Raw genomic sequence first — 14,629 nt, 5'->3', positions numbered from 1 at the left:
CTACAGCCAGCATTGTTCTCAATGGTGAAAAACTGAAAGCATTTCCACTAAGATCAGGAACAAGACAAGGTTGCCCACTCTCACCACTCTTATTCAACATAGTTTTGGAAGTTCTAGCCACAGCAATCAGAGAAGAAAAAGAAATAAAAGGAATCCAAATAGGAAAAGAAGAAGTAAAGCTGTCACTGTTTGCAGATGACATGATACTATACATAGAGAATCCTAAGGAGGCTACCAGGAAACTACTAGAGCTAATCAATGAATTTGGTAAAGTAGCAGGATACAAAATTAATGCACAGAAATCTCTGGCATTCTTATACACTAATGATGAAAAATCTGAGAGTGAAATTAAGAAAACACTCCCATTTACCATTGCAACAAAAAGAATAAAATATCTAGGAATAAACCTACTTAAGGAGACAAAAGACCTGTATGCAGAAAATTATAAGACACTGATGAAAGAAATTAAAGATGATACAAATAGGTGGAGAGATATACCATGTTCTTGGATTGGAAGAATCAACATTGTGAAAATGACTCTACTACCCAAAGCAATCTACAGATTCAATGCAATCCCTATCAAACTACCACTGGCATTTTTCACAGAAGTAGAACAAAAAATTTCACAATTTGTATGGAAACACAAAAGACCCCGAATAGCCAAAGCAATCTTGAGAACGAAAAATGGAGCTGGAGGAATCAGGCTCCCTGACTTCCGATTATACTACAAGGTTACAGTAATCAAGACAGTATGGTACTGGCACAAAAACAGAAATACAGATCAATGGAACATGGTAGAAAGCCCAGAGATAAACCCACACACATATGGTCACCTTATCTTTGATAAAGGAGGGAAGGATATACAGTGGAGAAAAGACAGCCTCTTCAATAAGTGGTGCTGGGAAAACTGGACAGCTACATGGAAAAGAATGAAATTAGAACACTCCCTAACACTGTACACAAAAATAAATTCAAAATGGATTAAAGACCTAAATGTAAGGCCAGACACTCTAAAACTCTTAGAGGAAAACATAGGCAGAACACTCTATGACATAAATCACAGCAAGATCCTTTTTGACCCACCTCCTAGAGAAATGGAAATAAAAACAAAAATAAACACGTGGGAACTAATGAAGCTTAAAAGCTTTTTCACAGCAAAGGAAACCATAAACAAGGCAAAAAGACAACCCTCACAGGGTGGGATAGGGAGGGTGGGAGGGAGTGAGACGCAAGAAGGAAGAGATATGGGAACATATGTATATGTATAACTGATTTACTTTGTTATAAAGCAGAAACTAACACACCATTGTAAAGCAATTATACTCCAATAAAGATGTTAAAAAAATAAATAAAGTAAAATTTATAGAATACAGGATCCTAAATGGGTCAAAAGTCTAAATTCACTAGGGTATGTTACTAAACCTAATAGCAGGTTTAGCTGTTGTGACCAAATAAACATATTTCTTTAAAAAAAAAAAAGAATTGCAGAACAAAAGATAGATGTATTCTCGAACACTGAAAATATCATTGAACCTTACACTAACCTTGGACACTGTCTACTCTTTGTTGTGTGAGAAAAGTAAACCTCTTTTTACTTAAGTCACTGTAGTTGGATTTCTGTTACATACAAGAAATTAAATTCCAGCTAATGAAACATTACTGAAGATAATCAAGTTATACTTGCATATGATCACCATCCATGAGAGTACAACAAAATAATAGTGCTTATTTCTGAATGAAGGAATTGCAGATGATCTTTATTTCTTCTTAATATTTTTCTATATTATCAAAAACTTATAGCCTTAATTGGTGAAATAATCCAGTGTCAATGGTAATAATAGCAATTGTAGCTTATTCATTGAGCCCTTTATGCTGTGCTAGATACTGGGGTAAGGACTTCAATGTATTATCTCATTTTTATCACATTACCTTATTTAATACACACAAATGAAGATGAAAGTTATATATTTAGGTAGGCTAATAAAATTGGAAAATATTTATTTCACTACATAAGTGTTTAGCTTATTGTAAATTGAAGTTATTATTATTATAACTAAATTAACCAAAAGTTTGAGGAGTTTTCATTTCATTTTTTCATTTTTTCTAAATACCTGAAGGTACTCTCTGGGCTGGTTTTTGCTTAAGTGGTGATCTTGGATTCCATGAGGTATCTACTTTTCCTCCGAATGCTATTGATTGAACAATATGAGACTTTTTATGGTTAAAAATCGTAATCATTGATCTTCTTTCTTTTTCTGTAACTTCTGATAAATGCAAAAAGTAATGTTATTATATAACATTATAAATAGATATGCAGAGTGATTCAAAATAGAATTACTTTAAAAAATGGATTTATCCCATGTTGTATGTGAACATCCTGTCAAAATTAATTTGTAAAAAGGCTACCAAGTTATTTCCATAATCTTACAAGTGCTCAATATATGTCCCTCATGTCACAAGGCACAAATCAATCCTATCACATCACATTTTAACACATCACCATGGATGATTGAAATTGCAGCTGTGCTACATCCCTTCTTTTCCTCATGGCTATGAGGAAGAAGAGGAATAAACATAAGGTTTTAATGTATTCTCACTTAGAAGTTACTCAATTATAAGTTATTAAGAATGTTCAAATCTGTAGAAAGGTAAGTAGATAGGTAATAAAGAACTTCTGGGTAAAATAGACCTCAAAAAATGTAAAATGTAATGCACTGAGGTTGATTTTTCTTTTTTGTGGCTTATATAAATCAGACATAATAGTTTATCTACAATGTCTAAAAATATATCACATAGAAGTTATTATTATATATGTTTTAGTATATATATACATACATATTTACAGAATTTCAAAGAATATGACGTTTAGAACTTAAATAGGCCAATGAGACTTAGTCCAATTGTCTCATTTTTGAAATAAAAAAATTAAGGGTGCGGGGGGGGCAGTGAATTGGCATTCAACACATTACTGTCAAAACTAGAATCAAAAGGAGACATTTCCTCATGCTCAGTTAGATGGCCTTTCCTATAAAGTGGTCAACAGACATGAATTCCTAAACTATAGCAAATTTCATACAGCAAAAATTTGAAAAATAAATAATTGAAAAACTTTCATTTACAAAGACAATTATTTCCAAAAATCATCAACAATTTAAACCACTCAGTTATAAGACTGGCTCTCAAATATTTCTCTGCAAGAAGAGGTGTTCTTACGATTTCCATCAAGCAACTCTACTCCTGGAAGGTGGTAGATTGTGTATAAACGGTACAAGTTATATTGGCATAAAGGGTTTTGGTAGAGACCTGCAAAGAAAGAATCCAAATTAAGATGTCAGGTTTCGAAATCAGTTACATTTATCACTTGATAAAATATGAGAAATTGCAAGATAAATATAAAACATAACGGTATGTAAAGCCCTGCTTCACAGACCAATGGTTTCCCCAAACCCTTACTTATTCATCGCAGGACTTACTTTTCCTATCTGTTAAATTCATTCATTCAACAAATATTTTCGGAGTGCTTACTATCTACTAGGAACTGTGCTAGGTGCTGAGGACATATCTTTGACCCAAATCTGTCACAAATGAGGAAACTTTTAACATGTCCGTAAATTAATCAGTAAAGGAAGAACTCAATATCAGCTCTAGAGGGTTCTTGATGCTGCTCTTTATTAAAGTATTTGTTCATTAGTTCTCTTCTTCCAGTCTCAAAGGTCACATGGGTGCCTGCGTGGAGATGGGCAGAGTTGTGGTGCACTGTTCTATTATAATTTTTCCTTGGCTTCACACCATTGCATCTAGTTCTGAACATATAAATGCCAGTAGCAGCTTCAGATCTCAGCAGGAGTAGAGGTGAAGAGATGCAGGTTTTGCATCTCATCTACCTCTGGCCAGGCACAGGGGACTGGGATTTCCTTGTGCGCAGATGCTAGGATACTTAATGAACCATGCTCCCTAATACAGGCTGGAGGTGGGAGGCATGCTGATGCGGAAGAGCTCCAGGCGCTTCTGACATGACATCCCTTAGGCATCAGCATGTAGGTACATTTTTTAAAATCTTCAGCTAGAAGTTGTATTTTATTTCCATGGAAAAGGTACTTTCCCTATTCTTCTTTAGATAATATTAAACAGGGTTATTTCAATACAATGTGAAATAAAACTCTCATAATTTCCACTTGGATATCTTTAGCTATTGAATTCCACCTACACGTAATTTCTAGAAAATACTCCTGGAAAAGACATCTAGTGAGCAGAACCACTAGATGGCAGTAGCAGAAAGAGCTCCAGCTAGTGTACAAAAACATCACTCAACAAAATGAGGCTCATTTAACGTACATTTAAATCTAGGAGTACTGCTGTAGCATTTGACTAGTTATAAAATACAAAGAGGTTTGATAAAAGCATGAAAGTATTAAGCATTAGAAACCCAGAAAAAACGGATTAATATTTATAAAGAAGAGTTTGCAACATAAAGAAGAGGGGGTCAAGGGGGATGCTTGAAAGACAACAAACTAGATAAAAACTGAAGAAGTTAATCATCTGAATGTCTTCTCTGCAGGTAATAAAATATTCTGATATTTGTTGTATAAACACAAACTTTTCTGGCTAATAAAATCGTTATAGGTAGCTATTCGCTGTGGAAAACATGAGCTTTAGAGGGACTTAAAGCAGGCAATGGAAGGCACCTGGTGCATAATAAACAAAAGTTATAAGAAGAAAGGCAAAAAAGAAAATGTAGAGCCAGAGGCAACAAGAAAATTTAAAAGAAAGGAAATATGTATGTATTGGGGGAAATGAGAGGAAAAATGAAATGGATATTTTTCAAGATTTCTTAAGTGACAAAACTGGTTTGAATTTTAATCTCAAGAGAAGGAATTTAAAGTGGTAGCAAATGATTATAACTACAGGACAGGGAATAGAACGGATGTATATTAAACCAGTAATAAGGACAGATTTAAAAAGATCCACAGGGATCATACATTGTAGTTTGAGCCAGACAAAGAAGAAAAAAGGTCACCCTTCAAGGATATAAAAGAAAAACACAATTGTTTTTAATGAGAGTTTAGGAGGGAGAAAAATTCACAGATGCTTTAGTGCAGAAGTCTGCTCTGTGGTTACTGTCTTGGGAAATAATATCTGACACCTCATAACACTATCCTACATTATAGCAGCTGGGAGTAGAGTCTGCCTTTGCATATGATGTTAATGGAAAATGTACCAACATCTTTCAATGATGTTTACTTTTAGGATACACTTCATATTCTCTCTTCCCTCTGAGAACACTACTATTTAATTTCTTTTCTTGGTTTTTCTTCCTAGTGCTTAGTTAAATAACTGCTTTATGTAAATTTTAAAACTTCTGGCTTCAGCTAAACAAATCACCAAATTTGGATTTACTACTATTACATTACTTGTTAAAAAGGTGTCATAATACTAAAAACTCGATGCACTTATTGTGGTTCAACATTCATCTCATCATAAAATAAAATCTAAATGACAGCAAGTCAGAAAACTGGGCTATTAAGCCTAGTCTCTGACTAAATTAACTTAAAAAAATAATTAGAATTAAATAATTTTAAAAGAATTTCGTTTTTATTATTCTTCACTTTTTTTCTTACTCTTAAATGTTAGAAGGAAGCAATCTTATTTTTAATTATCTTTTTTCCCCTCTGTACTATTAAGCATTTAACATTTTGGATTTATGAGTTTTGGATTGATGCTACTAAAATTACCATAAATAAAGTTTCTAAGATATGATATTGGTTTCCTGTGCCTGAAAGTTCTGAAAACCTTCTATGATGTATGGGTACATTCCTTTAGAAACTATGAAGCGAAATTGTTTACACTTTCACTTTCAATAGGTTAATACTATTTAATCCACCTTCCCTCTAGGCTACTTATTGAGTACACCTTGGTGGCGCCAGCACTGTCTTGCTTATCTTAATTTGGGATTCTGAGTCTAAGCAATTTACATTTACCCAATAATATAGCAAAATGTTTCTACTACCTTACTGCACAAGCTTGAGTTACTTGAGTCACATGTGTGAAGCTACTTATTAAAACAGAAGAGGAAAAAAAAAGTCATCTAAATAATTGGCTCCAGTTAATTTTTTTTAACTTTTAAGGCAAAATTTTAAATCACCATTTAAATGAACCTGAATGTTTTTTAGACCACCTTTGAAGAAAGTTGATGTAATTAATAATGTACCAACATATCCATTTTAATAGATGGGGAAATGATGTAGAGAAGTTAAAAGCAGTTCCATCTGTGCCCATACAGAACAGCCTGTGGAAGGAAGCTCAACTGTCAATGATCAGACAGAGGTTCTGGCTCAAGGTTACTTAGTAAGGTCAGCATCTCCATTGTTACCATCTCACTTTAACTAAAATCTCTGGGCCACAGCATACCACATGATTGTACTGAATATGGAAATTATCCCTGATTTTTAAAAGGCAAACTTGGACTAAAGTAAGGGTTAGGAGAGTGGGGGATGCTGTTTCAAGACAAACAGCAGTGAAAGACCCAGTTGGCTCTTTTTATTGAGTGGACTGTTGTATTGTGTTGTTTGGGAGGAGTGGTCCCACCTTGAGGGGCATTTCAGGGTAAAGAGTCTCAAATGAAGAGACCACTGAGACCATAGTCCCACGCTGACCTCTCAGCATCCCTATTCACTCCCTGGCTATTTACCATCAGCAGTGGACTGCGGCTAAATGAGGAAAGGCAGGACGTGCTTAAGAGCAGAATCTGTAAAAAATGGAGACCTTCTCTTTGAAAGGGGCACTTTCTGTCTCCAAGGCTGAATCCTTAAGTCTCTGCTAGGAAGCAAGTCTTAACAATTATGGAATGTAGGAGTTCAAGTATACTTTCCAATACTGGAGCTTAATGCAACATAGAGAAAATTTGAGAAAAATGAGGAGACTAAAGATTTAGGAACAGGAGAATGGGTTAAGTATTTTGTTGCTGTTGTGGGTGGTGTTTTTTCTCTCTGTGCTGGGAAAGAGGCAGGGAGACTGAAGGTTAGTGAAAGTCCGCAGACACAAGCAAATCTTTGACACATGTGGATTTAGAAAGAGTTTGGAAGAGGGAAGGGAAGAGGAAAATGGAGCCAGAGGGGGAGGGTGTGGAAAGGTAGACTGCCTGGAGAGAAAAGGTGTGGCCCTCCTGACTCAGCCTGGAAGTCAGGAATTCCAGTTTGTAGGACCTCACACTCTGCAGCTGGTTTTAGGCCTCCCTGAAGCTCCCACCCATGTGTATACTGGGTAATCTCTTGGCAGTTCTCCTCATTGCCAGTGGAGGGTGCAATGCTGAAATGGATTAGAGGTTTGCCCTCCAGGCTATTTTCTCACCCTCTAAAGAACTGTAATTGAAGTGGAATAATAATAGTAATATTTTAGCATTTTAAACAGTTTTATAACTTGAAAAGAAAATTTTTAACCCTTGAAAATACATGGGGGACTTCCCTGGTGGCGCAGTGGTTAAGAATCCGCCTGCCAATGCAGGGGAGAGGGTTCGAGTCCTGATCTGGGAAGATCCCACATGCTGCGGAGCAACTAAGCCCGTGAGCCACAACTACTGAGCCCCCGTGCCACAACTACTGAAGCCCGCGCGCCTAGAGCCCGTGCTCCACAACAAGAGAAGCCACCGCAATGAATAGCCCACGTACTGCAACAAAGAGTAGCCCCCGCTCGCCGCAACTAAAGAAAGCCCACATGCAGCCATGAAGACTCAGCACAGCCAAAATTAAATAAATTAATAATTTTTTTTTAATACATGGATTTCTTATTGTAGTTAATGAGCTGAATCTAACCTGTGATTGCAAAGGAGGTTCATAGGAACTTAATCAGGGGACATTACTGCACAATATAATTAGTAGCTAGTAAATGCCAACATTTTTTTCTTAATTTTTTTAAATTTATTTTTGGCTGCGTTGGGTCTTCATTGCTGCGCACAGACTTTCTCTAGTTGCAGCGAGCAGGGGCTACTCTTTGTTGTGGTGCGTGGGCTTCTCATTGTGGTGGCTTCTCGTTGCGGAGCACAGGCTCTAGGCACGCGGGCTTCAGTAGTTGTGGCACGTGGGCTCAGTAGTTGTGGCTCGTGGGCTTAGCAGTTGTGGCTCATGGGCTTAGTTGCTCTGCAGCATGTGGGATCGTCCTGGACCAGGGCTCGAACCCGTGTCCCCTGCATTGGCAGGCGGATTCCCAACCACTGCGCCACCAGGGAAGTCCGCCAACATTTTTTTTGTATAATATCTTTAACCAAAATAGGGCAAGGGTTCAAACTGTGCATATTTGCTACCAAAAATTTTCAGAAAATGCTTTTTTTGGGTAACCTGATACAGCATTTTCTCCATTTCAAAAAATGATCCCTCTACAAGATTCTCAGTTGGAACAATTTATAGTCACTATGAGTTTAAGTAGAGGTCATTTAAAATGTTGTGACAAGCAATGATATGGACCTTATACTACCAGGCTGACCTACTAGCCTTTCAGAGAACTAGAAAAGGCACTCCTGCACCCCACCTCAGGGCTGACACCATTCTGCGCCCACATACACGGTTGGTAAGGCAGGCAGGGGCTGAATTTCAGACTCCACTTACCCCCCCTGCCGCCAGGCACTTTTGTTTAAGGCATAACCCTATTGGCTATGATGGGGCAACCTTGATTGCTAACCTCCAAATCTTGCATTGTAAAATAAGCTTGCTTAAATTGTTCAGTTCTTACATTTAGCAAATTGTCCAATTAGTTTTGCATCGAGCCCCCTCAGTTTTGTAAGAAATATTTAGGCTGAGAGTTACAAAACTCTAAGCTCCATAAAGGTCTAGATAGGGTCTTTGTTGTTTACTTTTGTGTCTCCATCTAGTAGTGTCCTTAGTGAACGCATGATAAATATTTATTGAATGAATGAATGATAAACAAAAGAAACAAGGCATGAGTTTAAGTTTCGACATTCCTTGGTAGTCTGGTTAAAGCTCTGAGCCCTGCATTTCTACCATTAAAGAGGGAATAATTCTAATCACATCATTGGATTGCTGTGAAGATTTAAATGAGAATATAATAAGAGAGCATTTTCTCAACATTCAAACATGTTGTTATTCTAATTATTATTCAAAATGTCAGTTTTTTAAAAATCTATTTACCAATCAGCAGAATTTCTAGACTGTGTTCATCTTAATTCATTATCTAATTTACATAAATCATAATAAAACAATTTTTTGTTGTTACTCCTTCAAACCAATTAATGCTTTACAGAGTTAGCTTAATATTTGAAGCAATCCTGAGAGGTAGTTATTAGCCCATTTTACAGAAAAAGGAAGGTAAGAGAGAGTTCAAGATCTAGTATAACCAGTCTTTTAATCATTTAAAGACATTTGAAGCATTTGTTCAGCACAGAATGGCCAGATAATTCAAATATGCAGGCCAATCCTGATAAGTCTTTCACAGACCTCATCACATCTCAAAAATGAGCATTGAATTCCTTAGAACTTGGGGTACTTTTAATAGCTGGGTTTAAAGAATCTTACCTATAAGAACTTAAATCATTTCTCCTTAATATAGTAGGTATAACTGATTAACACTCAAAATATTTGAAAATTTCAATAACTCTATATATTGAGCTGATTAGAAGCTCCACCATCAACACCACTTTACACATATCCAAAACACTATCTTTGGCAATTCTGAGAAATGAATAGAAAATAAATAGGAAAAAAACATCTATTTTATGACCTTGTATAAAGAAGTCCACAAACTCTGAAGCTTGAAAACCCATTCACTGCTCTGAGTCTTTTCCCTTGCTCCACCCAGAACCATTTGTTCTGAATTGCAATCGTGTACCAGTTTATTTACCCTTCGACACTATAAGCTTAAAAACAAACAAACAAACAAACCAAACCACTATAAGCTTATTGAGAGTAGGAACTGTGTATTGTTTATTTTTTCCAATCCATCTCACACTTTCTTCAAATACTGAGGTCAGTTCCTTGCTGGGTGCGATTCAATATATATGAATTGTTTGCTGTTCACCCAATAGGAAGATTACATTAAAACGTGCTCTTTTTTTTTTTTTTTTTTTTTTTTTTGCGGTATGCGGGCCTCCCTCTGCTGCGGCCTCTCCCGTTGCGGAGCACAGGCTCCGGACGCGCAGGCTCAGCGGCCATGGCTCACGGGCCCAGCCGCTCCGCGGCATGTGGGATCCTCCCAGACCGGGGCGCGAACCCGGTTCCCCTGCATCGGCAGGCGGACGCGCAACCACTGCGCCACCAGGGAAGCCCCAACGTGCTCTTTTTTTAGTGTGGGGGGAGGGAGTGTCAGCTTTACTAATATAATTCACATATCACGCGGTTCACTAATTTTAAGTATACAATTCATGGTTTTCAGTATATTCATAGAATTGTGCAACCATCACCACCTTCAATTTTAGAACATTTTCATCACCCTGAAAAGAAAGCCCAGACTGTCACTCGCCAGACCCTCATCCCCCCAGCCCTGGGCAACCACTATTTAAAAACAGTTACCTCTCAGTGTTGCTGTCTCGATAGATGTGCCCATTCTGGACATTTATATAAACAAATGGAATCATATGTGCTAAAACTTCCTTTAGAGGTAAAACCAAAAACACAGATTTAAACATGTACCTCCTCTTTTGTTGCTTTCATCATTTCCATTTGGCATGCCATATCATTTCACAAAACTTTTTTTTTCTACCTGTTGTTCTTTCAAAAATGTATTTTTAAAAAGAAAAAGATCTAGTCTTGTTTTCAGGAATATCTAAGTAGTTTTTTTATAAACACTGATCTAATTTAAATTCAAAAAATGGGCTTCCCCGGTGGCGCAGTGGTTGGGAGTCCGCCTGCTGATGCAGGGGACACGGGTTCGTGCCCGGGTCCGGGAGGATCCCACATGCCGCGGAGCGGCTGGGCCCGTGAGCCATGGCCGCTGAGCCTGCGCGTCCGGAGCCTGTGCTCCGCGACGGGAGAGGCCGCAGCGGTGAGAAGCCCGCATACCGCAAAAAAAAAGAAAAAAATGTCCTGTGTTATCACTATTTTAAGTTATGGCCATATAAAAGTGCAAATTAATACTTAGGGTCTTCAGATTTAGCATTCTCTTTAATTCCTTTACTGTTGCCTCAATGTTTGTTAGCTCATTGTGGTGCAGCAGGAGTATATGCAACGAATGCAAAGAGTGCAGGCCTAAAAAAAATTAAAGTATTTGTATAAGATTTTAAACATTTTTAATGCTAATTAAATATGCTAACTAAACAAAAGCAAAGAATACATTACATCTGGTGAAGGGAAGAATTATTAATAATATGATGAATTATCATTAAGAATACAACAAAGCATAAGAATTCAAATAAGTAACTGTAGTTTGGGAATATAGAGCCAATTTCTTTCCACTGTCTTTTTTTTCTGTAGCAATGATTTTGTTTGATTCTGAAGGGGTTACTTTCCTTATCCTTATTTTGTTTGTTTTGTTTTGCCAATGTTGCTTAGTTTATAATGCCAATCCAGGAAATAGTTATTCAAATCAATATCTCCCCCAAATTGCTCAATTAAATATTTTCTTTCCTCAATGGGAAGCCAAATATTCCTATCATTTTATTGATTCTAAATTGCACATCTTCCCACATTTTTAACGTAAGTGAAAGTGTGTTGTATCTTTGCAATAACGACATCATAGTTGAATTGGCAAGATTTCCTTTCTTCATGGAACAAGGAATCATACTGGATCTCAAAATTTATGATATTTCAATTCTGCAACATGTAATACAGAAGAAAAATGTTTTGTGCCATACTTCTTTGTATCTCATGATCATAGTATATCATGTACTTTCATACCAGGCTTGAAATTGTCAGTTTAGAGATTGTTGCATGTACAAAATTAACTCAGAGTGAAACAGAAATTTGGCTGGGAAAAATTATAGCCTGTAAAAACATTTAAGACTATTTATGAAGTCATTATTTTTTATTAATGCTCCCAAACATTAAAATTTGCTTCCACAATATCTAGTTTGTGTCCAACTGTGCAGTAGAATGGCAAAATTTCTATGCTAAAAAAAGATTCTTTTACATCTTGAATAAGATACATGACAATAGTGAGTTAAAACCATAATCAAACAGCACATCTTAAAATGAAATGTATACAAGAACATTAAAAAATAACAGCTTCCATCATATATTTTCAACACAAATGTTAAAACAGATTATTGCATGCCATGAGCAATACCATAGTTGAAAGTTACTATTTAATTGAAAATCAATTCAATCAAAAGACAAAATTTAAGACATACCTTGTATATCAAATATTGCATTGTTGTTTAGGTATAGTTCTGCCAGACAATAGTTTCTAGTTATAAATGTTATTCCATGGAGCTGAAAATGAGAGTTAGAGAACAATATTCTTTCTACAATAATTACATGTAATTACATATAGATATAAAAATTTAATAAGAACCATAGAAGTTCAACACTTGCTATTTTTATTAATTATGTGCAACCTTTTGATCTGGGCCATGAGTTTAGGTCTGGATTGTCTATGAAGATACGTATGATAAAAAGGGTGCTTTTAGCTAACTTAATACTCGAACTTCTGTTACCACGTCTCCACCAAACTCCCTGAAAGTTTTTCAAAGCCTCTGGAATCTGGCCTAGTCCTTTTGCTCTCACAACCTTCGCTATATTTCTGTGCCCTGTAGTCACATTGGATTTGGCTCCATATATCCACTAATTCACCATCACATATTATTAAATGCCTATTATGTGCCAAGGGCTCTCTCCTCTGATAATGCTGAATCGTTTTTGCATCTGTGTATGAGTCACGATTTCTCTTTGCCTGCATGGCTTTTCCTCCTGGTACATTTCTGATTATTCTTAAGGATCTGCCCTAGGCTGGCAAGGCCTATCCAACCATGACTGAGCAGGCTGCCACAAGATGTTTTCACTGCTCCAGAGATTTGTTGAGACCGTTCTTTGATCTCTTTGCATCTCACTGCTGTCTTCTTGCTCTGTTTTGACCCACTTTTTGTTTCTCTAAACTTCCACCTGCTCCAGCATTTTAAGTCAGATCTCTTGAAAGATGGTCTAATTCTGCAGTCAATGCTCTACCTCCCCTCCCCAAGCTCTACCTCCGAGATTGTCTAATTCTGAATTCCCTTTCTTTATGCCCCAGTCTATGAACCATCTCCTCTTCTAAGGCTCACTGTCCTTCGGGTCAACAGATCTCAGCTTAGCCTAGGACTCTGTAATCTGAATACACACAGGAGGTCAGTGCTAACAGCTCAACCGGCCACCATCCCCAAGGAGAGGACAAGGCACAAAATAATCCTGTTACTTTACAGCTCATCTTTTTTTAAATAAGGCCTTTCCTGACAACACCCATGCCAATGAATCTTCCTTTTCTTGTCCACATCCAACACTTCCTATGACTTGTGCAATTACTTGATCACTAGTTTTGTGTCTTCCTTAAGGAAAGAAACGATGTTTCTTCAGTCTGTTATCCATCCCACCTCTCCATTCTCCTAATGATATGGTGAAGCTGCATCTTACTTTTAAGATTAGATTAGAAATCTGGTGTACTGTAAGAATTGAAAATAGTCAAAACACTCTTGAAAATTCCTCAAATGCACCATTAAAGTACATGATAGGAGTATTTAACTCTAAACTGAATTCAGAAATGTTTCTGTTACCCTGCAAGGAGAATCCCACTACTTTTTAAAAAATATTGACTTTAAAACCTCAATAAAATTTGACAGATTTGTTTGAGTTATGAGGATGAGGCATGGTAGAGTCATAATGTGGGGCCGGTATGTTCTAAAAGCAGCACTTAAGTTAAATGTAACAATGCTAAATTTACTGCTTAATAGAGGATCTAGCAGGGAGAAGAATCGTATGAAATAGTTATTGATCAAGTGCTTTTTAATTTATATATACAGAAATATATGCTTATGATTGTAAATTAGTTTTACATGTTTATTAAAGCCTATCACAGTAACTATTGTCATCAGTTAAGTAGAACTGTTTTGACCTTTGATTGATTGATTCAGGTAGACAGATGCCAACGTATCTGATTTAGTGAGGATTTACTGGAAATTTTACTCATGCCCTCTCGTATCTCAGAAAAGCTATTTTAGATTGGTAATCAAAGTTTGAAAATGGGTTTCTTTAATGAATTTTCTTTAATTTTTTCTTATATTTGTAACAGTCACAAATTATGAAGCTATAAAAGGCACATGTGCTGCTTACCTCATTGTCTCACAGTCTCATCTGTACCTAATTATGTGAGCACTCATGCAGGAGAACCACCAGTAACTGCACTGCAGCTTTAAGTCACAAAAGGAGCCATGTTTCCCCCAGGTAGGAGAGACTACCCAACACAGTGAGGGGTAGGTCCCAGTTGGCTTCCTATCCCTTTCTACTCTTCCTGCTGGCCCCCTGACAGCAGCTCGCTACCTTCCATCCTTCTCCTCACCACTCCCTGATCTAATGAGAGCCACACCTAACATCAGCCTAGAAAGAGAACACCAGGGCAAACCATGACTTTTTTTTTTTTTTTTGCGGTACGCAGGCCTCTCACTGTTGTGGCCTCTCCCGTTGCGGAGCACAGGCTCCGGACGCGCAGGCTCAGCGGCCAT

At 37.0% G+C, this 14,629-nt stretch overlaps 1 protein-coding gene across 1 annotated transcript in view; it reads right to left on the bottom strand.

The window, feature by feature from the left end:
- The window catches only part of LRRC72 (leucine rich repeat containing 72), a 41,834-nt gene that overhangs the window by 10,191 nt on the left and 17,014 nt on the right, over positions 1-14,629 (bottom strand). The window contains exons 4-7 of the mRNA XM_024127076.1: positions 12,290-12,371; positions 11,079-11,189; positions 3,214-3,303; positions 2,112-2,264 (exon numbers count right to left, since the gene is read on the bottom strand). Coding sequence (XP_023982844.1) covers positions 2,112-2,264; positions 3,214-3,303; positions 11,079-11,189; positions 12,290-12,371 — 436 coding nt within the window. The remainder of the gene's footprint in view (positions 1-2,111; positions 2,265-3,213; positions 3,304-11,078; positions 11,190-12,289; positions 12,372-14,629) is intronic.

This window comes from Physeter macrocephalus, chromosome 5 (genome assembly GCF_002837175.3).
Source record: "Physeter macrocephalus isolate SW-GA chromosome 5, ASM283717v5, whole genome shotgun sequence".
In the NCBI taxonomy this organism is placed as follows: Eukaryota; Metazoa; Chordata; class Mammalia; order Artiodactyla; family Physeteridae; genus Physeter; species Physeter macrocephalus.
Note: the sequence above shows the minus strand (reverse complement) of the source record. Positions and strands in the feature narration are given on the sequence as shown.